Source organism: Trachymyrmex septentrionalis, unplaced genomic scaffold, assembly GCF_001594115.1.
Source record: "Trachymyrmex septentrionalis isolate Tsep2-gDNA-1 unplaced genomic scaffold, Tsep1.0 scaffold80, whole genome shotgun sequence".
NCBI lineage: Eukaryota > Metazoa > Arthropoda > Insecta > Hymenoptera > Formicidae > Trachymyrmex > Trachymyrmex septentrionalis.
Window position 1 is genome coordinate 3067649 of NW_017305988.1, and position 25682 is coordinate 3093330.

At 31.3% G+C, this 25682-nt stretch overlaps 2 protein-coding genes across 3 annotated transcripts; one reads left to right on the plus strand and one right to left on the minus strand.

Moving 5' to 3' along the window:
* Window positions 1-5477: 5477 nt before the first annotated feature.
* LOC108754708 (coiled-coil domain-containing protein 65-like) lies at window positions 5478-15228 on the plus strand. Of its 2 annotated transcripts, none has more exons than XM_018497212.1 (8): window positions 5478-5627; window positions 7717-7985; window positions 8383-8666; window positions 9455-9577; window positions 11571-11804; window positions 12092-12327; window positions 12402-12550; window positions 15014-15228. In XM_018497212.1, exons 1-8 carry the CDS (start codon window positions 5616-5618, stop codon window positions 15117-15119), a joined length of 1413 nt encoding a protein of 470 aa, XP_018352714.1. In that variant the 5' UTR covers window positions 5478-5615; the 3' UTR covers window positions 15120-15228. The 2 variants fall into 2 exon arrangements, with proteins under 2 accessions (XP_018352714.1, XP_018352715.1); XM_018497213.1 differs by lacking the exon at window positions 15014-15228 and adding an exon at window positions 12641-12867.
* Window positions 13038-25303, minus strand: LOC108754707 (dolichyl-diphosphooligosaccharide--protein glycosyltransferase subunit 2). The gene is made up of 11 exons (XM_018497209.1): window positions 25208-25303; window positions 23722-23930; window positions 23069-23194; window positions 22735-22895; window positions 21765-21904; window positions 21299-21674; window positions 19137-19316; window positions 18807-19038; window positions 15656-15868; window positions 15248-15419; window positions 13038-13320 (listed from the first exon to the last, which is right to left on the minus strand). The coding sequence occupies exons 1-11, from the start codon at window positions 25218-25220 to the stop codon at window positions 13175-13177; spliced, it is 1968 nt and encodes a 655-aa protein (XP_018352711.1). The 5' UTR covers window positions 25221-25303; the 3' UTR covers window positions 13038-13174.
* Between the last annotated feature and the right edge of the window lie 379 nt (window positions 25304-25682).

The following is a 25682-nucleotide window of genomic DNA, read 5'->3' on the forward strand; positions in this document are numbered from 1 at the left end:
AATGATAGTGGTAATGTTACATTATTGCGTTGATTTTATACATACATGGTAAAAAAAACTGCGTAACGACAATGGAGCAACATTCACACTGTTGTTAAAAGTTATAGAATAAGGGCCTTTATTAAGGTTACTGAGCAGTCATATTGAATCATGACGTCAGAAGCGAGAAATGATACGTTAATTTTTAATACATGCCACTTGTAAATAAAGATAATTTGGATAAAACGAGATGATGAGATTATTTTAAAACATTTATAAAAATGGGACGATAATTATGCTTATTCTCCCTGATAGTCAGTAAATAATCATAAAAAGTGATAAGACACTGTAAATGAAAATAAGCTACGCATGCGCATTGAATAAAAGCTTCATGTATCTTTATCACTATGATTATTTATTATCAGAAAGGATAAGCATAATTTTTGTCTATTTTTACAAATATTTTAAAGCAATCTTGTTTTTTTTTATCCAAATGTCTTTATTTATAAATGGCACATAATAAAAATGAACAAACATGTCATTTCTCGCTTCTGACATCACGATTCAATATGGCTGTGATGAATACTCAGGAGTCTTAAAGATTTAGGGTGCTTTCCATTTGATGACACAAGTCAACACAAGCATCATTCTATCCTTCTAATATTTAGAGAATGACAAAGATAAAACGATTTGAGTCATCAAATGAAAAGTAGCTTTATTCGGTGATCTGTGATCGTCGAAGGTAAACTGAGGTTCTTTTGCGTAAGGTTGAGTATATGAGAATATCTTTCGAATACTAATTCATGTCGAAGAGATTGATAAAGCTGATTTCTGAAAAATAACAATTAAAAGAAATATATATGATAAAAATTGTGTGTGTATATGTGTGTGTGTGTGTGTGTGTGTGTGTGGTGCGCGCGCGCGCAAGTGTGTGTATACATATATACATATATATAATTTGTAATGTATTTTTAAGTATATATTTAACACAATATAGCTATAAAATTTGAAGGTAATTTGGACATAATGCAAGCATTGTGTTTGAATTATTTTCTTTGTAGATAAAAACTTGTTCAAGATACTTAATTCAATTGTTGTTATAATTGAATTATTCTTGATATAAAAAACCCTTGATTGAAAAATGACACTAATATTGTTCATTGGAACAGCGGCACCATAAGCATTGCGATGTGAAAACATAGTTGTGTGTTTTAGGATGAATTCTGTACCTTAAACAAGCAGCAGTGTATAGTATAATTCACGCAATGTTGCTCTAATAGTATACGGGCGCACGTGCGCGCGCATATACATTATACATACAATCGAAATTCGATTGCAATTACACAAAGCGCGGCAAATATATATACGCACTCGTGTATAGTTAGGATCTAAAAGGTTGCAACACTTTTTTTTAAATGGGTTTCGGAATGCAGCTTGTTCGCCGAGTGATTAGTTCTTATTCATGGATCGGCAAATAAAAACCGCTCAGTGAGTAGGTCGCATTTCGAAACTCATTAAAAAAAAAGTGTTGCAATGTTTTAGGTCCTGACCATACATTTTACATATATATAATGTATATATTATATAATCTAAGACTATATATATATATATACATACATGTAAATAATGTGTTACATACAGAGTGTTCAGTGACTACATAATCTCTGATGGGAAGAGAGAGCAAACTAAACTGACAATGAGTTGAAAAGTTCTGTACCATTTTGTAATTTTTATAATAGTTAACGAGAAATTAATTTCTAAAGATTTCCAAATTGATACCGCCAAATACAAATCCATGGCAATATAGACCATCTATCATCATTGGTTGCTAAACGTGCAAGGAGTTGATTATTACAAATGACAAGGGCAATGCACGAGCGATGAAAAAAAAATAAAAATACCTTTCTCTCGTTGAGTGATTATATCTCGTAGCGCGCTTGTCGGTAGGTCGAATATATATTCGACAATCTTTAATAATTAATATCCCGTTAACTATTGCAAAAAATGCAAAATATAGGATTTCAATTTAGTTCAATCTGTTCTATTTGTCCACGAGAAATTATGCGATCATTACCGGATACCCTGTGCGTACGTGCGCACGCGTATAAACACACACACACACACACACACACACACACACACACACACACACACACACACACACACACATATATATATAGTGTCTTAGAAAATTTAGGAAAACTCTCGTACAGATAGAGTGAATTAAGCTGAGTTGTAAAGTCCTGTAATATTTTGAAATTTTCACAATAGTTAAGATCTTAATTTCTAAATATTGCTTTTAAGTAGTGTCTGCAACAATTTTTTAAAGCATAAAACTTAAGCTTTTATGCCCCAAGCCATAAGAAATTAATCAATCATGATGGATTATTTTTCTTATAGGCCTTCTATAATAAGTCATTGGTTATAAATAAGAAGTCAGAGGCTATAAATTGACGACTGTGATTGGTCAATTTCTAGCTTCTAACTTCTAATTTATGACTAATGGCTTATTGTAGAATCCCTCTAATATTTTATAGTGATCGATTAATTTCTTATGACTTAGGACTTAAAGTTTAAGATTTTGGTTTAAAATTTCATTGTACCGCCGTTTAAACGTGTATCTATCCGGTTTACTGCCAAATGCAAGTGCAGCACGATATACGATCGCCCAGTGCAGGGTTGTGTTCAGAATCGTCCGGATACACCCAGATGTCGTTTTATCCTTGTTCGCACGAATGTTAAACAAGGATAAAAGAACATCTGGATATACCCAGATGATAATTCTGAACGCAGCCCAGGCAGTTATTTTCTTTTATCGTCGTGCGTAACTATTCACTATTATCGCTTGTAATAAACAACTTGTCCGCATGCTTATGCCTACTGCACACTGGACGTGATGAGCATGAGCGGTGAGCGATATCCAATGAGAACTTTGCTTTGCATTATCACGTGAAAAAAAATAGAGCTTTTATTGGATATCACTTGTTGATCGCTCATCGCTCATCGCATTTAGTGTGCAGTAGGCATTAGCCATCATAATCGATGGACGTATAAACATTTGACCTGTCGGATACGCGCTTTTTTAACAATTGACTACGTTTACAAGGCTCGATTTGTGCCGAAGTTACAACATCGATGTTATGAAATTGGCCAATCATAGCTATTCTTCTGAAGAATGAAATGACTGTCATTGGTCTCTCATTTCGTAAGATCAATGTTATAACTTCGGCGTAAATTGAGTCGTGTAAATAAACATAGCCATTTATGATTATAATCAATATCTTGTTAATTATTGCAAAAATTGCAACAAAACGGTAGTGAACTTTTCGATTCGGTTTAGTCTGCTTTATTTGAGTACTAACATTATCCCAAATATTCTGGGACACTCTGTATTTATGTGTATATAATACATATATAAATATACTAGAGCTATAATTTTATCCTCTTTCTCTTCCGTAACGCGATAACTCTACATATTGAAATCGATAATATATTTGGAACATTTTATTTTGTAATGAACATCGTTAAAATCCGATGTAACATATCGTGATCTTAATGCAGTTAATTCACTTTTTAGCGACTTTTAAAAATTATGCATTTATTGATATGATAAACATTGATGTAACATTTACATTTATATTGTGAAATTTTCTGCGTTGCAAAGGCAATTTACTTCAAAATCTTGATATATTTAAAAGAAATTTAGGGAAGTATAGTTGTAAGAAATTTTCATATTGATAGGACGATATCGAAATAAGTATATTTTATTCCTGTTCATTTTTGCGAATTTTCTTCGTTATACTTTAGAGAAGAAAATGTAATTCACGCTCTTATATCCTTGTCTGTGTTTTTACCAGTTTTTTCTGCCCTCTCATTAAATATAGCAGAGCACGAGGTTGCAACGTGCGTTTATGTACATACTACATACAGAGACTTGGAAAGGAATGTATAACTTGAATTTATTTATAATATAATTTGGGTATAATTTAAATATAATTTGAATTTGTTTAAAGAAGAAGAAAGAACGTCGGCTGCGTTCGGGGAGCGTTGCTAGCGTTATTATATCATTCTCTTTTCATTTTATATCTAATGAATGATTGATAGATGCGAATGGCATAATAATGTCGATAGCGCGCTCCCCGAACACGGTTAAGTATAGACTGTGCATTTTTTTTCTATCTAGTTGTCACTATCGGTTTAGAAAGAGTCAAGTAGCAGTCCTAGGATCTGCGCATCCCCGTCCTCTCTTTCTTCCTCACTCACTCAAGTATCGAGTTGAAGAGAGATGCAGTTCAATAATGCATTTTAACGAAGCATAGACGCTAAGGTCAGGGAATGCGCAAGCTGTATCCATCGTGTCTATATCGAGATAACGCTTTACAACTTTCTTTTTCTTAATAATTTAAATAAGCATTTAAAATTATATAATTATTATAATAATTTTATTTATCTACATATATACTATTTGGTTACGATATTGTTCAGTATTTAAGCAGTCTGAATAGCGTTTTTTATTGGCAGAACCAATACGCACTCAGTGCACATTAAAGCTGTTGTACACTATTATAATCTAAATGTAAAAATGAGATATCTCAATTGATAAAATGTCCAATGTGTATTTTATCAAATGGTACAATAAAATGTATCAAATATTTTGCGATTTAATTCATTTCTATATTTTTATTAAACGTATATTTTTACGTCGATTTTTGTATGCACATACAATGGCTTTAAAGTGCACTGAATGCGCACTAATTCTGCCAATGAAAAACGCTAAGAGTAATCATTACAGCCATATTGAATCGTAACGTCAGCGAGAAATGATACGTTAATTTTTTTTATGTGCTATTTGTAAATAAAAACAATTGGATAAAATAAAATGATGAGATTGCTTTAAGTTCACAAGTAAGAAATAAAGTCTATAACGGTGATAGCTCGTAATTTAAATATTTCCATGTGAACTTATGCGTTAGTCGTTTGAACTGCGCGCCGAATTGATTGTGAACTTAGGGTGAAATCATGGTGCAGAAAACGCAGGAATAGAGAAGGCGTCATAAAAGCAACCAATCAGCGTTATTCTGCGTTATTCCGAATAGCGCTGATTAGTTGCTTCTATGACGCATTCTCTATTCCGCACGTGTGATTTCACCCTTACGGAACGGAATTGTAGTGAACCCAATTTTCTAGTAAAGCCCCAGACATAATGCGAAGAAATAGCGATAGTGATAGAAATAACACTATTTCAATCATCCTGTCAGAAATCAGATATACTGGAATATACAGTTTCTGATAGGTTGAAATCACACGTGTTATTTCTATCGCTATTGTTATTCCTTTGCATTGTGTAGAAAACACACTTAAGAAATCCGTTCCATCGTTCTGATTCCGTACATACATATGTATGTATGTATGTATGTATGATGTATGTATGTATGATGTATGCCGAATGCACAATACATGGGACGGCACTCTAACGTAAACGTCGTAAACCATAGATTTTCAGTGCTGGCAGTGAATTTTGGAATACAGCCAAAATAAGAAAATCATAAAAAACACATGAGTCTCGCATAGAGAAATTTAGCCTAAAATATTTTACATCGATGCAACTTTGTCCAATCATTAACATGATTTAAAAAATGCATCCAGTGGTGAGTAGTTTATTATAATATTTTTATATATCATATCAATTTTTACAATTAAATTAGTGCTAAAAAAGGCCAATAAGAGTGACATCGTAGTTATTGTAATGTATTTTAATGACATTTTAATGTTTTTGGTTTATACAGTTTTGATACATTTTTTATATATTATATATATCATATATATGTTGAATTCCAGCAAACGAGAATGGATTAAAATGGATTGAAATTTTTTTCTATCCGAATGCACATATTTTAAATAGCGAATACTTTTTTTTTAGATTTAATTGGATTCAATTAGATTCAATTGGATGCAATTGGATTGAAAAACTGCATTTCCTATTCCAAATTTTGAATTGAACAATATTCACAATGCACAGAAAAAACTAATTATTTTTAGATTGAAAGGCATAGAGATATGCTCCGAGCAATTCCTATAAATAAATAAAAATGCATTCAGGATTGGGAAGTATTCATTTTACAACATTCGTGAATTAATATTTCTGAAAATCTGAATCCATTGCAATTCATTTTAATCCATTCTCGTTTGTTAGGATATGGCTTTAAACCATCTTTAACAATTAATTGATTGAGAAATATGATGATATGTACTCTCAGTAAACGTAATAAATTTTACACTTCTAGATTTAGAATATTTATCTTAATCGTGTGACGGATAAAATTTACCACTTTTGCAAAAAGTGCCCTTCTCTATGGATTAAATTCAAAAATTATATCATATTAACAGCGTAACTGTTAGACTTGTATCTTCGTCAAGATTTACAATACAAATATAAATGCAATTAAAATTACAATAAAAATTATTTGCAATTAAAATTACAATAAAAATCATTTGCATTGTAAATCTTGACGAAGATACAAGTCTAACGGACACCGCTGTTAACATGATGAAGTTTGTGATTCATGAGAAAGGCATGAAGATTCGAATCACTCTTTGCAGAAGTAGTAGATCTAGCTTATACAACACACACGATTAAATAGACATTCTCAATTTAGAAGTTTCGAATTCGATATGTTTACTGAGGTCCAGTTTCACAACTCATGGTGAATTCTTAGAAGCTGCGCATAATTAATGAAAGGAATAAGGAACAAGAAATAGAGAATAAAAATGTTAACCTATCAGAAATCGTATATCGTGGAACACACAGTTTCTGATAGGTTGAAATTTTTATTCCCTTTTCGCTGTTTCCTATTCTTTTCATTGTGCGCAGCTCATTAACGAAGGTTCAATTTATTCATATTATCTCTTTCCAATTCTAGAATTGTAAAATAAATTGAACCTCAGTTAAGAATTAACCGTGAGTTGTGAAACTGGGCCTAAGAATGTACATATTGCTTTTTCTCAATCGATTAATCATTGAAGATGACTTAAAATAAGTCGAAACGTTCAAAATGTAGATTCAACATATGTATGATAAACGTTATCACGAAATTATAGAAATTAAATATTAATACTATATCTGCTACAATAATTGCTGTGTCACTTATATAGGCCTTTTTTTAGTAATAATTCGATTTTAATTATTAAGAGACTCAAATTATTCTTTAATTTTATTTACATTAATTTTTATATTTCCTTAAACTAAAAAAACACTATACAATACCGTTAATAAAACCGTTTATAAAACACAAATTTTTTGTTATAGAGCCATCTAGAGAAAGAAGTAAATTTATAATTTTATAAGACTGTTCTTTTATGTATTTATTTTATGTACGTTTAATTTATACATTACTTTGTATACTTAGGCAATTTAATTTACGAAATGCGCATGCGTGTACGTGTGTGCGTGCGTGCGCGTGTATGAGTGTAAAAAATTGCTTAGAAATGCAGATTTTGTGAAAAAGCTGTACGTAATTTTGTTTGTAAAAAAATTATTAAAAGGGACTTATATAAAATTTTTATCAGTCATTTGATCAATTGTCGCGAAAAACTATTGCAACTAGATAGAATTTAAATAATTATTGAGAAAACATTTCGTCACATTTAACATGTACAGTGATTTAAATATTTATTTCATTATAAAAAAAATCTTTGTTATACTAAAATACTTTTTATATAATATATGTTTTTACACAGACATCTACTTTAGATGAGGAAAAAGAGGAGGAGATAGTTAAATTGGAGGATTTACGACAGAGGTCTAAGATCCTAAGAGAAGCTGAGCAACGCGCTCAAATATGGAAAAAGCAATTAATGCAAGAAATCGAACTCGGTACTTTAAATACAAAACGTTACCGGACATTATGGCGAGAGATGATGACGAGGATCAAAATGCCGCAAATCGTCGAAGATGTGAAGATTGCATGGCACAATTTTGATCGAGCTCTCGATATTAAAGACTACAGGTTGTCATATGTGTTACGATCAATTGGCCAACTAAGAAAGTTTATTTAGTGCATTCAGAGAGTTTCATCTTCATCGAATAAGATTTGAATAACAATTAAAGAATATTTCATTCTTAAACAGATTTTCCTATAGTATAGATTATTTTACTATGTCTATTGCTCCTATTCGAAAATAGTTACTAAGATTTTATATAATTTATTTGTGTACTATTTTCGGAAACAAAAATAGTTGAATAACATTAATAGATTAAGCCTAATTAGTATGATATATAAAGTCTTAAAAAAATAAAATTTGAATTTTAATATCTCATTTCTTGATGAGAATTTGGAAATTTGTCCATAGAATAAATTTATACATCTTATAAAAATATTTTTATGACTATTTGATCTTTTCTAGAATAAGCTTTTTAATGGACGAATTGACCGAAGCCGAAGAACAATATCAAAGAACTACAAAATCATTTATTGATATTATAGATCGATTTTTGGTATCCTATAGAGAAAAAATACAGAGCAAAGAAAGAAGTTATCGAAGGACCTTAGACGAAATACTTATTCAAACGGACATAGGAGTTGGCAAAATTTATCATCAGCAAAACGAAGTCTTATTACAATCAATCAGTGACGGTGTTCACAAACATTTAGAAGAATTATCGAACAATATTAAAAGCGTTGCCTTAAGTATATCGTTATTAACTTTGTATAATTTTATCAGAATTTCGCTTGCTTGCAATTCTATATTATATACATATACAGGGTGTCCTATTTTCAATAACGACCAAACATATGCACAGGACTTTTCTCACGCTCCCTCTCTTGGCAGAGGGGAAGTGAGTTGAAAGTCGCTCCGCGTGGGAAGTCGTTTTTAAAGCTGAAAGTTTTGGTTTTATATAGCAGAAATGAAACATTATTTCTTAAATCTTTTTTTGTTTATAACTTTTTAACGAGTAATGTTCGATGGTTAAAACTTTTCCAAGATCACTCGGGGACCTTGACAACTACTGACATATGTCAATGTTAAGGTCATTGGGGAGAGGTCTCCCCTAATCTACATATTTACCAACAATAGGTATAAATTTATTTACTGAAAATGGATACGAATAAAAATTATAGCATTTTAATATTTTTATAAAATAAAATATATAAAATAAGACATAGATTCATGAGGCATTAGGAGTTAGCGCTAATACTAATTTGCGCAAATATAACCAATGATAAAAATATATATATAAATAAAATTTAACAACTTCTGGACGTTTCGGCTCCGTTTTGAGCCATCCTTAGCATATATGCTTAAGTATCTCGTGAATCTATGTCGTATTCTATAAATTAAAAGAGTTCCTAAAATAGTTATTTCTTAAAATAATTATTTTTATTTTATTTATTGTTATTAAAATATACAATAAATAACGTAAATTTTTAATACAATTAATTAATTTTTGGTTGATATTAAAATTGTATCTTGAAAGGTAAAATTGATGCATTCGTGGAAGACAGTAAAGATATACGCAGAATATCTGTGACACAACTTGAAAATCAGTTACAAAAATCCTGGGAAAATCTTCGACGAATTCTATGGGATTATCAAAATAGTAAGGGAACATTTATGATTCATGTGCCTTTTATGACCATTTATGACTATTTCATGTGCTTTTCACACTATTTACAGACTATTAGAGGGTATTTTAAAGCGATTTCATTATTTCGTTTTATACCCAAATTGTCTTTATTTACAAATGACATGTAACAAAATTAATGTAATTATTTGCTCATAATGTTACGATTCAGTATGATTCAGTATGACTGCAGACTATTCAGGAGCCTTTAGGAGATATTGGAGTGACGGACGAACTTGATCGATGTTGATAGTACAGATTTTTTAAATTCCAAATTAAAAAAGTCGATAATAGTGAACATCTTCAATTTATTTCTTACATTGTTGTTCTGTCTTACTCAACGCGTACATTATGGGCGTATTGTGGATTGTTTCTTGAGGGAAGGGGTTTCTATAAATCCATTAATTCCATTTTTACAGATCTTAATGTCTCCTCATACTTCATTTTGAAGAAGAAAAATGTTACGTTTTGTGTTATCATATAAGCTTTAGTTATTTCTTTTTAAGACATTCTTTTTGGGTCCTTCTTCTCAAAGAAGGACGCGCGATATATAATTAGTACAAGCAAAATATTTAATTCTTTAATTGTTATTGTATGCTCTAACAGAAGTATTAAAAATTACTTATATGGTCTTCTAACGAAAAGAAAAGAATATTTTATGTAACCGCGAAAAACTCATACAAAGTAAAGTCGTATGTTTTTTACAAATAAAAATAAAAGAGAAAAATTCAATAAAAATCTATCTAGTCTAAAGTCTAAACGATATAACATGTGGATTTTTGCATGTTTTGTAGTGAAAATAGTATACACAAAAAACTTAACTGACAACAAATTATTTTTTTGCTAAAAAAAAATTTATAACTTAGCAGCTTAATGTAGTGCCCCTCATTCGCCACACGGAAGTAATATGGCACCTACTTTTTTGATCGGTTTTTTAAATGTAAAATATCACTAGAGATAAACATTAGGCGATAACATATTAGGGAAAAAGCAAAAAATTTTTTGAGATTTCAATGATGTGTCATCAATTGTAAAACCGTGGTAGATCTGCTATATTTTGCGTTTCCTTTACATTTGCCACCTATGTAAATGTCATACCGGATACCAGATATCAGATATCCGAAAAGAATGATATTCGGTCAGATATCGGATATTTTTCAGGCATACAGTATAATTTTTCCATTCTATTCTAAAAAAAAAAGGGATAAAAAGAAATGAAAGACAAAAATACTACAGCACAAAATTGCAACAACATTGCTGTAACATTGCATGTTGCAGCAATATTGCAGATTTTGCAGCGATAGTGCTACAAATTCTGTGCTGTATGGATAGCAATAATATTTTCTTTATCTCTTCAACGTGAAAAGAAAAAAAGGAAAGATGAATAAGCAAGAATTTTAATTAAAAAGAAAGAATTCTGCATTAATGAACGCGAACTTTCAATATAAAATTTCGGCCGAACATATGTTGCCAGATACTAATGATATCCAGCTATTTAGTCGGATAAAGCCGGATAGCGAATATTTCCCAGATACCCGATATATCCTTACTTTTGAGGAAGATCACAATCACAGTGCACAATTTTGAAAATCACATATCTCTATCTATATGTTCACGACGATTACTTAGGAGCATTAATATATTTTGTCTTTATATAATGAATCTTTAATGTTGATGTGTGTGTTTGTGTGTGTGTGTGTGTGTGTATGTGTTTATCTTTATACTAAATATTTTAAATTAAAATATTAAATAAAATTACTTATAAATTATATACATTTTATTGATACTATTTTGTTGGGAAACAAATTTAAATAAAATTTAGTTCTCCATTAGAAAATATAATTTTAATCAAATAAATGAATTTTTATAACTTTCTTTTGAAATGGAATTCACACTGCAAATATACAACTGCACCTCTATGTAATGTAAATTAGATAAATTAATATTGATTAATATTACATCACTCTAGAAACAAAGCTTAGCAGAAAATCTTACGAGATGCTTAAAAATAAGGACGAGAAAGACCAGCAAGTAATAGCACAACAGTTATTACATACAGCGAGTCTTTTCGAGGATATACGAAAGTTTCAAGATAAAATAACGACATATGATTCTATGGCCAAGAAAAAAATTTCTAAAATTCTGATGGAACACGACTTCTTCCAGAAAACTTCCTGTATTTTAAAAAATCGTCTTCTCTCAGGTGTGCGTATTACTTTTTTGTTAAACCTTGTTTGATTTTAACTGGATATTTATAAAATTTATATTTCGTAATTTTAGTTGCACGGAAGAAATTGTTATACAATAATATTATACCGTTACATCTTATTTGATATTCTATTCAAACTATTAAATCGAAATATTATAATAATTTTTGACAATAATAATCAATAAATACAATTTTTGACAATTTCTTATCGTTTTTGACAATAATAATCAATAAATATAATTTTTGACAATTTCATATTGAGATATGTAAAATAATTTTAGAAGAGACGAAAGATAAAAATCAATTGAAGATATTGTCGATCAAATATAATAAGATGATAAAACATTTAGAATCTCTTGTAATTAAAGGCAAACGATTGCTAACGCTAATGCAAATCTGTCGTAAATATGAAATACAAAATGAGAAAATAATTCTGTTTGTTAATCATACGGAAAGCTCACAAATGCTCTCGTCGTATCAAATCGTTGCCCTATCAGACTGGAATGTGTCCCGTCAGGTATATACACGAATATGTAATAGAGTTCTTGAATTTTTAAAAGAAAGCCTTTTTTCATAAGGCATTTACAACAGATTATAGATTTTCAAGATATGGAAAATTTTTGGCGGAAATTTGGTGTTGTGCAAATGACTATCATGCAATTGCGATCGAAGAGGGATAAATTGAAGGCTGAGACGAGATACTTACGCGAACGTATCAGTTTTTACATTATGCAGAAAGAGTAAGTGAAAAGAATAAAAAAAGATATAAATAATTTACTAACTATTGCCTCAATAACAAATGAATCATGCCACAGTTTGTTTTAATATAGGTAATGATTCGTAACCTATTTTACATTATATGTTGAATAATCAACAATCATGCTGGTACTTTTTATTTACATGACTAGAAAAAAACATTTATTCTAGATACAAACGCAAGATTTTAGCATTTTTTAGTTTACTTATTTTTATCGATATTATACACGATGAAGTTTCATTACTAGTTTGTATAAAATGTAACACTATATCAATAAAAATAATTTAATGCTAATATCAAATTTTATAGTTCAAGCCTAGATGTGGAATTATAATTTCATTTTTTCAATACTATCTCTAATCATTAACGCTGATATAAAATATAAACTTTGTTTAATCTAAATCATTGTAAAGTGAAGCATGTAATAAACAAAATAAACAATATACATGTTACATAATTTATACATTTGATAAGTGAAAAAACAGTGCAATACAATGATTTTGTCATGTTAACAAGTCGATTGGCCATTCTAAACTTATCGATAGTCTTGTATTTATTATGCACTTTAAACTGCAACTGCGACAGAATTTTCACAATAGAGTATAAATTAACGTAATGATTTGTGCCTGTGTGCTATTTGAGATAGCATCTTATTACCAGTGAGGAATGTAACAATACCAAAACCAAGAAGATATTGTAGCGTGACGAACATATTAAGCTTTAACCAGAAAATACCGAAGAGTACGAAGATGCCTGAAAATAAAACAATTATAGTTATTTATACTGCATTGTGGTGCAATGTGGTAGATATAAATAATTTCTGTAGTGAATTGATTACAAATGTGAAGAACATAATCACATTCGAGAAAAACATCACGGCATACTGTGCGCCCAATGAAAACAGATAGACTATATAACATCATCTGCCAAGCAATATATAGGGCATATTTTTTATATCATTACTATTTTTAAATTAAATTTATTAGCTAATAAAAGGGCTTTAGTTGTTAAGTAACGCAAGAATGGATGAGTGCGTAGCTCATGCGAAGATTATTAGAGAATAGGAGGCATTTGGAGAAGTTAGAGAAATAGAGATTTGTGAGAATAGATTGAGGCAACAACGAGAAATTGGAAGCAAAGATAGTCAATAAAGCGGATTATAAAGATAAAGTCCCTGATATAATGCGAGGGAATAGTGATAGCAAGAGAACACAATTCCAACCTATTAGAAATCAGATATACATCGGAATGCGTAGTTTCTGATAGATTGAAATCGTGATATTCTATCGCTATCGCTATTCCCTCGCATTGTGTCCAAGATTTTAACCTTTAGACTGCCGGAAAAGCCACTTTTGTGTTTGGGTCCATCTCCTAAGTTTAAAAGGGTTAAAATACCACTATTCTTAGTGGCATTTTAAATATTAAATGAATTAAACATATATGCGTGCATGTATTAAAAAATAAAAATTATAAAATGTATAAAAAATATATTGTATATTGAAAAATATATAAAAAATATAAAAATATAAAAAAGAAGCCACAAATGTTCTACGTTCATGTCGTAGCTTTGAATGCTAAAGAAAAGTTCTAAGTCTATACGTTATATTCATTTATGTTGTCAATATTGCGCTTCGAAATTTTATAAATCTATGCTCAAAATTGGAATTAGCGGTTACTAAAAACCCCCAAAATATAGTATTTTTGAGAAAATAAATATTTTTTTATATTTGATCGTATGTTCTCTGCCAGGAAAGCCACTTTTTTTTAGCTCTGCACAAATCTCAAAATTTTTCGTTATATGTATGTTACTTATATAGTAAAATTTTTTAGAAAAAAGAATGCCTATTTTAATGAAAAAATGCCGGCAGTCTAAAGGTTAAAGCTACACGGTTAATAATACTGTCAGTATTAACAAATACTGACAATATTATTGATTGTGTGGTTAATATTGATGAATTAACAAAGAATACTGACGGTGGTCCAGGTTTTGATTCTCCAACATCTGAATCATTTTATTAGGATCCATGTCATAGTGCAATAAATATTGTACGTAAAACTGAAGTAAAATATATTGTCAATAATGATATACTGATCATGTAAGGTCGTAAAAATACCGAAAATATTGATACATACTGTCAGTATTATTCTTATTTAATTTAGTACTTATACTTATTCAATGCTCAAAAATAAGGATCCAGATCACTATCAGTATTCTACGTCAATTCATCAAAAATAATCATACATGATCAATGATATTATCAGTATTGTCATTGTTATTTTTTACTATATTTAAACAATTCTAGTAATGTTTCCACTTCCCTGATGTGAAGAGGAAGTTATTTCCTGTTGTTTCCTGCTTTCTAAGAACTCAAACAATGATTTTTCAGTCTATTCAGAAGTACATTGGGAAACGAAAATCGATATTTTTTTTAATACCTTCTTTTAGACGACTGGAGAAAAGGACTAAGAAGATGAAGAGAGAGAAAGAGATAAGTACAGAAATCAAGGAAGATAAAAGCGAACAGGAGGACAGGAGCATTCGGAAAATATAAAAGGGAAATTTTTGAATAAGTTCGAAGTTTGTGATAAGTGAGGGAAGTTTATATTATTAAATGTAAAAAAATATCCATGGAAATCTAATTATACATTAAATGCCCTTTATCAATGAAATGACATTTACCTCCTAATCCAAGATGGAATGTAATCGCGCTGAGAGACAAGGGGAAGTTCGAGATATTGACACCAAGTCTAGCCCATAAAATCAACAACAGTAAAACTGGTGCCAAGCATAATCCTGTGAATAAATTTGACACAAATGCCGGAGGTCTACGTTCAGGCTCACGGAACATATGCTAAAATTTGAAAGTAATAACAGTTCAGAAAAACATTTTGATAACAGCTTTAATTTCTCAAATGTTCGTCAAAGAAAAACTATTGCGCAAATGCTACTTTTGCGAATGTTATACTAACTTTGACGTAATTCTTTGCCAATGTTTTGGAAGTGACAAAATTATAAATGATTTTATGTCATTAACGAGCATTGGCATATATCAGACACATATACGTATAAATCAAGGGAAAAAAATACCTTTATTTCTGGTTTGGTTGTATATACATTCGGTTTTTGCTTATAAGAGATGTTCTTATCAGTCCCTTCCATTGAAGTCGGCTCGGGAAATTTAAGAGTTACTGTGCCAATATTAAACTGGAACGGATTGCTGATCACAGCATCACCAATAATTAACTCCATGTTATATTCTCCACTTTGGTGACCGAAATTTACAGCTGCTGTTCCAACCGGCTAAAAATATTCGCAAAATTATAACGTGTTGGAAGAATATATTTTCTGTTATACAAAAAAAATTTAATTTATGCGGAAATACATATGTAAACTAGTGACATGTACACTAACTATCAGACTCAGTAAAGAGAATATATTAATGGATTGAAATTTTATGTATCTGAATGAGTATTTTAAATAACAAAAATTGTTTTTTTATTCAATTGGATTCAATCGAATTAAAACATTGCATTTCCTATTCAGAATTTTGAATTGAAAAATATTCACGGGGCACAGAAAAGCTGATTTTACTTTTAGATTAAAAGGTATAGAAATGTACTTCATCTAAATCGTATAAATATATAAAAATGCATTCGGATTGAAAAGAATTTATTTTAACGTTCGCAAATGTGTATTTTTGAAAATCTGAATCCATTTCAATTCATTTTACTGGGGAAGACACGGTCGCGTGTCTCAAGTATATACATTTTATGTCATATCTTATGTTATATGTATCGTGTAAAGGAGCACAGCAGTGTCTCGCGCCACGATGCTGCGGCGCTTGTCTTAACTCCGAAACATCATCGTGTCTCCAGATATCATGACTGCCATATCCACCTTATATCTTCTGCAATATCATGATTAAAATAAAATGAATAAAATCTTTATTTGCATCGTTATAAAATTACTGTCAGTTATGCTTTAATTTATTTATGACATTAATTCCAAATCGGATCAAATGCGAATGACCGTGTTCCGATGCACTGTCAGCACTGAAAATCTATAATTTACATTACGTATACTGTAGATTTTCAGTACTGGCAGTGTATATCGGAACACGTCTAATATTGCACTACAAAACGTTAATTGAATCATATTTTTTATTATAATATTTATCATCTCGATACTGTTTCCCGCACTCTATTCAGTCCGTTTTTTTTCGTTCTACTTTATTGTCGATATGTGATGAACACTGAACAGTTCACACAGACAACGATTTGCGCATACACATTGCGAATATTTGGAACTCTAGCTTTCTCTCTCACACAGATGTTGGCTTTAAGCTCGATATATGAGCGGTATAAGCGATTCTCCTTGCATTTACCCATATATGTTTTAAGTGATTCAGAAGATTAACTGCTGCAATAATTTAGATGGTAAAATATGGTTGCTGCAGCCAATTAAAAATGCTATGTCTGCTATATATTCAGCCACTCTTTTCTTTCAGTGTAGCAATCATATTCCTTTCTACAATTTGCGATAATGTTTTGATTGGTTAAAGAGCAATTGCCATGTTTTAGACGACTGCGCATCCGGGGAATGGAATACCTTTGTATTCTTCTACTATAAATAAAACTAGCGCACTCTTGCGCCATCGCAGCGCTCGCTGATTATGCACTGCTAACATCTCTTGTGCTAACAGTACATACGGCTGGACAATGAACATAAACATAATAATTATGATAATAATGACGTATTTTGAAAGTTTCACATCGAGACTTAGCGTTGCAATATCTACGCTCGTAGGGCATGTAGAGAAAAAATATGAACATTTTTTTTATTATGCAAACCAAGTGGAAGCTATCGATTGAGTGTACGTAAAACTTGATCGATTCAGCCATTATTCGAAAAAGGAGTAACTATGATATTACGATGACATCATAAGTGCTTTTTTTACATTTTAACAAAATTTGTTACAAAAATTGAATATGAATTTTTGGATCACCTATTTTGACACTAAAAATGAGCGCCTAGGGGCAGCCTGAAAAGGCACCTTTAAGCGTTTGTAAACATGGCTCATATCGTTTGTTTTAGTGGTTACAAGTACTTAGAATAGCTGCATTCAGCAGAGAGAGAGCAGTTTTGCAACTATTATAAAATTTAATACATAATCGCCCTTAATTGCTCACTGGATCTAAATGTACAAACCAATGATATTAAAAAATTTTTAAGTTACAAAGCTGCCTTCTCTGCTGAATACAGTCATTTTGAGTGCTTATAACCAGCAAAACAAACGATATGAGCTATGTTTACAAGCGTTTTAAGATGCCTGTTGATGTTATGGCGCTTATTTTTAGCGTCAAAATAAATTATCAAAATTAATATTTAATTTTTATCACGTGACCTTTTATGTGACGCTAAAAATGAGCGCCAAACAACAACCTTAAAGAGCATGAGCGTGAAAAACGAATACACCCCGAAAGCACATTCAGATTCTTATATAAGGTCATTTATAATGGAAGTTATGGGTACTTTCCAATTGCTTAACATAAACATATACAGGAATGCACGAAGTGTAGCATTGTGCACGATTCAATTGGAACAGAATATGTACGCTGTGCACAATTGAAATCCGTTTTAGATAGAGTTAGATTAAATGTAGTTTTCTCCGTCTGTATTGAATAAAAAAAATTAAAAGTGTCGACCACTCAACTCCTCATTCATAACCGCTGCGATTAGTAACAATATGTAATTGTCACTAGAAAACACAAACTTACACAGCCCTCGGCTGAGTATAGTTATGTAGTATTGTATCGATGATAATGGACAACTTAGAATGCAACTTGTGTCGCCGTGTGCACAAAAATGTCTAGGGATATTGCAATTGGAAAGCACCAATATTGTAAGCTGTAAGAAATTAATCATAGTCGATTATTTTCCTCACATTCGACTGATTGATCGATTTCTTGCGGCTTACAACTTAGAGTGTGGTCCACTTGGTGCTACAAATGCTTCGAAGCGTTTGATTGATCAATCGAAAGAATTTTGCTAATTAAAAAAAATTTTAACAATCAAAAAATGTTTGTTTTAGTACTTGTAGCATCGAGTAAATTATAATATAACACCTTACTACACCATATTATTCCTATTGTAGAGTAGACGATCCTATACTTAAGTCAGTTAGTTGAGTCTCTAAATGTGTTTAATTTAAGAAATAATGTATAGTATAAAAAATTACCATATCAAATTTATAAATGTGAGTAGCATCAGGTTCAGCGACGAAAAAGATTTCATGGCCTCCCTTATTACTAGTAGACGTGGAAACGGATGTAAGACGCACGAAGGCTTGATGCACACGCATCGGTTTCTTATTGGCAGAATCACGCAACAAAAATCGCATGACTAATTTTTGCTGAGAATCAGCTTCTATTTTATGTTCAAGCTTGCCTGAGGAAGATTCTGTGTTTATTCTGAAAATCAAAGAGATATAAATAAATATAAATATAGAATATCTTTTGTTAAAAAATATATAATTTAGTATATAAAATATCATAAATTATGTGAACACCTCGTAAGTTTTGGTTGAGTTGTCTGATCGGCATCACCAGTACCAATCTCTAAGTAGTCCAATATTGCTTCAGATAAGACCTTGACTGTAATCGTATTCTTGACCGAAGCCGCGGTTATTAATATCTTGTAAAAACCACGATCAGGCTTTACATTCATCAGGTTCATTGTGAACAGAGTCCTGTATGTAAACGCATTATATTGAAATTTTATATTGCAGCAAAATCAAAATTCATCAAATTATTATTAGCTTGTGTATGATTTACCTAATTAAGATTAGCCCTAATAAAACTCTTTCGTTAAAGCCGCAATCAGACTAGACATTTAGATTAGATTGGAATTTAATCAATCAAAACAGAAGTTTACTAAATTTGGAATTGGTTTTATTTTTTTTTTGATTGATTAAATTCCAATTAAACCTCAATTTTAATCTCCAATCTGATTACGGTTTAATACTAATCTTAATTAGTCAAATCTACTTAGAACGTATATAAATCAAAGAGGAATTGAATGCTGAATCTCTGAGCCAATATCTATGTGTGCGTGCGAGTGAGAAAACTATAGAATCCTAATTGACTATAATGCGCATGTGCTCGTCTCCTTTTCCCAGTTCTACTTCATTGTTCACTTCGTTTCACTTCGTTGTCAACGTGTGAGAGTCTAAGAAATCAATTCTCATATAGATAATTGTCTACGTATATTGTAAACATTTGGAACTTTGACATTTTATCTTTCTCTTTCGCACAGATGTTTGATTTTAGATAGATAGGCGGTATAGGCAATTCTCCTTTCATTTATATAGTCTAAGAATGTACAACTGATTATATATTTAAAGCTGATACACATAGTCAATTCTTTCTTAAATATAATCTTGAAATGTCATATATCAGGGCGGTATTCATAATTAGATATCTTATATTCAAGACAATCTGAAGTACAGTCTTAAGAAGTCACAAACCAATCAGAGGGCCGTATTAGCGTCTTAAGACATTAATTAAGATAGTCTTGAAATAAGAATGGATTACGAATTCCACCTTAAATTTCATTAAAATTAGGTTTAAATAGTTAACAAGATTTAAAATAATATTGACATTAAAAGGTTAAAGGTAAGTGGTAACATTTGTAAGTTTCAAAATTAATTAAAAAAAAGTATTACAATCTTTCTATGAAACCTTCATATAAAAACATTTATCCTCGCAAAAAAATGATAAATTCAAAATTACTTCAATATCAAGATGGGCGGACAAAATTTTGAAATGTAAACTTAGGTAAAACTTAAGGGTAAAACTATTTCTTATACATTTTCTTTTGTTGGTAAAACTGCAAAAAAATAATGAAACCGCCGATGACCTTGACATATGTTGTCATGACCCTCCAATAGGTTTTAGATGATGGTCATTATTCGTTAAAAAGTTATTAATAAAAACAGTTTAAGAAATAACGTTTTATTTCTGCTTTATACGATATTAAGAACTTCTCTGCACTCGATCTGTTAGAAGCATCAGACTTTCCACGCAAAGGGAATTCTATCTCCTCCAGCCCTGCTAAGAGGCATACGACTACGAGGTATATGGACTGACGAATGGAACTCGCTTCGCGTGGAAAATTGTGCGCCCATTGGCAAGGAGGGGAGTAGGATGGAACTCGCTTCACGTGGAAAATCAGACGCCCCTTAGCAGGAGTAGAGGAACTCGTTTCGCGTGGAAAACAATTACGTACAAGAGAGAATATAGTTTTTAATATTATATAAAGCAGAAATAAGACGTTATTTCTTAAACTTTTTTTGTTAATAACAATTTAACGACCGTCACCTAAAATCTATTGGAGATCACTCAAGGACCTTTACAACGTATGAAGGTCAAGGTTATCGGCGGTTGCTTCCCTTTTTTGCACGTTTTAGCACATGTTAAAATCTGCATGGAAAAGCTTGAGACACACAGTGTAATAAAATTAACAAAAATATGTGTTGAATTTCTTAACCTTAATTATATTTTAAAAAAGGTTGAAGGGATTATTCAACAACTATTGCTATGCCCCAAGGTATAGCTGATATCAGCATGGCAAAGCTGATTCAGTAAAGTATTGGGGGAGGCTCTCTCTCTCTCTCTCTCCCCCCCTCCCTCCCTCTCTATCTTTATATCATATTTAATAGATAACACTCACTTATCTATTGTAGATGGCTGCAAATTCTCATTGCTGAGAACAACAACATCGTCTCCTACTCGTGTTGCGGAATTTGCAACGACTTTAGGCACGGTTGGCAATGCTTGACCAAGAATATCGCAAACTTTAACAGTAACTAACGGTTGCTTATTAAATATAATAATTCCTCCATCGGCTAGGGTTATGCAAATTGGTTTTTCAGAACTATCGACTGCCAAAGTAGTTAAAGCAGAAAGTAAATTTGTAACACCCTTTATCGTTTGCACGGAACGCCGCGAGAGAAGATAATTGCCCAGTTTGACAATCTGTTGGAAGTTTAATGGCGGTTTTTTCTTCAACGAAGTTGATAATTTAAGAATACCATTAACAAGGAAGCCTATAAAAATTTATTTTTAAATTAAATAACTTTAGTATTACACAAAAAATCAACTTGGAATTATACAAATAATAGAAACTAAATATATACTTGTTATAGAAAGGCCGCCTTCAAACTGCAAGTATTGGCCATCGACTTCATCTGCTTGTACTACAGCATCTTCAATACGATCAAAAGCAAATGCCGCTGGGGTACCTATGTCTGCAGCAATGTGGAACACGTATCCCAAGCTAATAACAGAAAAGTACTTTACATTGTCCATATTAAAAATATGTAGCAAAGTAATTTTTAAGATGTTCCGTTCAGTATGATAATTATTGTCTTCATGATTCATATTCAGCAGAACGAAAGTTTCATAAACATCATTACATTTGTTATTAATTTTTATCAGAATTACTAATATGTATTATTTTATACAAGGTGTCCCATTTTAATTAAAACAGCCAATTTCTGAAAGTTACGAGATTTTAGAAAAAAATATAGTTAAAAGTTGTAAGGTTCGAAGGGGAGATGTAATTGGTTTGACTGTGGGTGGCGCCGCCAAAGTCAGATCAAGATCACTTTAAATTTTTAAAATAAAATTTGCATTAAAAATTCATTTTCACGTAAAAAGAAAAATAAGAGATACAATCTCTAAGCATTAATCTTAATAAATGTTATCTAGGTTATGATTCTGAATATAACATTCAAGAGACTTTTTAGCCGTCGGTCGGATATCTTATAATTATTAATAATACTAATAAAAGATAATACTAATGCCAGCGGTGTTGTAAATTTCAAGCTTTATGACTCAAAAAGTACTAATGGAAAAACATTTTGTTAGTTTTGAAGAGCTCTCGAAATAGATAAGGATATGCAATGAAAAATAGAGGTACTATAAAAAAATTCAAAGTAACCTTGATCTGACCTTGACACCAGAGTCAAACCAATGGTACTCTTATATCCTCCTTAAAACCTGACAAATTTTATCCGAGACATTTTTGTCTAAATTTTCGTGATTTCCAGAGAGTGGCTATTTTAATTAAAATGGGACACCCTGTATAAACCGTTGATAACTTACTTCCATAGACTATCATCTTTCCTTAAAGTTGCTTGAATTAATTTCACTAATTTGTCAATTCTGGCAGTAGGTATCTTTTGCGATAAAGCTGTTAAACCACTCACTGCATAATACAAATCAGAGAGTGTAGAAGTATCCTTCTGTATAATATTTGTCAATATCTGTATAAATAAAATGTTATATATAGTGTGTTAGGAATAGTAATGTTTATATATTTTGTTTAAGAATAATTATCTTCATTCTTCATGCAGTATCATTATTCCAAACATCATTATGCTACATAAGTGCTACAGATATTCGTATAATTTAGATTACTAATACTAGCATATATCACCTTTGTAATAGTACTTGTGGAAAACTCTTGGCAGCCTCCAATAGCTTTCCATGTGGATACAAGATAAAATGCCGTTTCAGGTGTGATGTTTTCTCCATTGGATTTTATTAAGTACTTGCAAATGGTCTAAACAAGCACAATCGCTATTAATATAAGAATTCAAAATGTGTGTTATGTTATATATAATGAAGAAATTTTTATTCAGAAAGACTAATCAAATAATCATGAAATTTCAGTATAGCTTTTTCATCATAAGGTAATTTGTGAATGCCAGATCTCTACAAATACTAGCTTAAACAATATACAGGATGAATAGTATCATTTTAAATAAGACATTGATTTTTCTCGAAAGCTCGAAAGTCTTTTTATCAGAAAATGTTTCGATAATTGTCAAGCAAAAAAATTCTTATTTAACATGATTTACTTTGTAACTCTCTCTCTCTCTCTCTCTCTCTGGGTGTGTGTGTGTGTGTGTGTGTGCGCGCGCGCGCGCGCGCGCCATGTAAGAGAAAGTAAAATAATTAAATATTTATCCTCCATGGTAAAATGTTGATTCAACCATTAAAATTCATCCCTTTTACACACACGCGCGCGCACACACACACACGACATATATAAAAATATACATATACATAAGATGAAAAGAAGCTTACATCAGTTTTCGATATAGTTTGTCCCAGTAATTTGTATCCATTGACAGTATAATATACCGATGGTATATCGTCTAATTGAAATCCTGGTTCAAGGATATTTTTCAAACGTGCTCTGTCAGCCATAGACAAATAAGAATTTGTTGATTGTGTGACTTCTGAGAATGCACAATTTGAACATAATGCTACCAATATCAATGGTAGCATAGCAACTAAAAAATAGATAGTTATGTTTTTAGAAACAAAATTTATAAATGTTTAAAAACATGTATACATATTTTTCATAAGATAGTGTTCCAAGCATAAAGATGATGTGAGTCTTGGATGTGAGTTTTGGAACATAAAACAGAGTTGTAGATTGACCAAAACATTGAGTGTATTCAACAGACTCAACAGGGCTGCGCGTTCAAAATTATCATATGGGTGCATCAGATGTTCTTTTATCCTTGTTTAACATTCATGAACAAGGATAAAACAATATCTGGATGCATTTGAATAATTCTGAACATAGCTTTGTTGTGCAATCATTTTATGATTGTCCGAAATAGGATCATTCTTTTAGATTTAAAATATAATCTAATCAGCGCAAAGAAAACTTCAAACAGTTGCAAAATAAATGTTTTGTTGAATGTAGCCATTGAGTGTTGATCTACGATTACGACTCACATTTCACGACTTAAGGGCCCTATTCTGTAACTTTTAACGACTGTCGATATGTCGATGTGTCGTTGCATAGTTTGCCATGTGAAATATTTGTATAATAATACATGCTGTATTCATGTATGATGCATTATTTATCCTTGTTATTCACCGAATGTTAAACAAGGATAAATAATGTATCATGTATGAAACAGAACAGTCACTATATCGGCACCGTTGTTAAAAATTACAGAATAGGGCAGTTACTGCCATTCTTGTGCTGAAGCCCTAAAAGATAATCAGCAAGTTATAATTACTTTGAATTCAATAAAGTTAACTAGCAGTCAACATCTGAAGACCACAGATTCTACAAACTCATTGTAAAACCTATGTAATACATAGATAGCTATTTTGATTCTGTTAATTTTTAATCTATCTAATATACATCACTAAACATGTTCCTTCAGTTGTACTTATAAATCTGTATGTGCATGCGTGTCCAATAAAATATATTCTTTAATATATTTTCCAAAAACTCGAAACAATTTTTATCATATCAAACACGACATCAAGTAAACATAATCATTGTCGGAATTGTTCTGAACGATTCAAAAAGCACATAATTCATTGCAAGACATGTCATTGAAACGTATTCGTACAAAATAAATCGTTAACTGTAAAAACGATCCGACATACATACACATCCATACGCGACTCGAAAAATCAACCGTATTGTGTTCAAGTAAAAATTTCAAACTTTTTTTTGTACAACGTAATTTTAACTACCGTTAAAAGCAGATAAAGAACGAACACTAAAAGTCACATAAAGACATTTTCGCGCAATACTTACAGAGAACCATCATGAATTATACACCGTTACTCGTCTATCGAACTGCTTCAGCCGCCACGTTGAACTTTCAAACAAAATGGCCTTCTCTTTAGTTCCTGTACCACGAGAGTCATAACGACCCGGCAACGGCGTCGCCGCCTGCCGGCTACAATTGGTTGAGTTCAACCGACTCATGGCTTCTGGGAACTGAGGGTAAAATCACACGGTTCCAAATCCGGAATAGAAGTGTGGAATACAGAATGCGTCATTAGATGCATCCAAAAGCACGATCACTCACTGAGCGTTCAATTCTTGTTTGACTTGATAAACCTATTAGGTATATATTTTAGATCTAATGGAATATGCCAATCAGATGCAAGTGCTCACTGAGCGGTCGTGCTTCTGAATGCACCCATTGAAGCAACCAATCAGCGCTATTCACTTGTCCATCACACAAAATTTAAGTGCTATTCACATGATGCATCAAAAATGTATC

Coding starts and splice junctions, on each gene's coding strand:
- LOC108754708 (XM_018497212.1), top strand. Junction 8,667..9,454: donor TATTAAAAGCGTTGCCTTAA/GTATATCGTTAT, acceptor GTATCTTGAAAG/GTAAAATTGATGCATTCGTG. Junction 9,578..11,570: donor TCTATGGGATTATCAAAATA/GTAAGGGAACAT, acceptor ACATCACTCTAG/AAACAAAGCTTAGCAGAAAA.
- LOC108754707 (XM_018497209.1), bottom strand. Junction 15,869..18,806: donor ACATTTATAAATTTGATATG/GTAATTTTTTAT, acceptor GAATATTTTTAG/CCGGTTGGAACAGCAGCTGT. Junction 13,321..15,247: donor ATTCCATCTTGGATTAGGAG/GTAAATGTCATT, acceptor TTTTATTTTCAG/GCATCTTCGTACTCTTCGGT.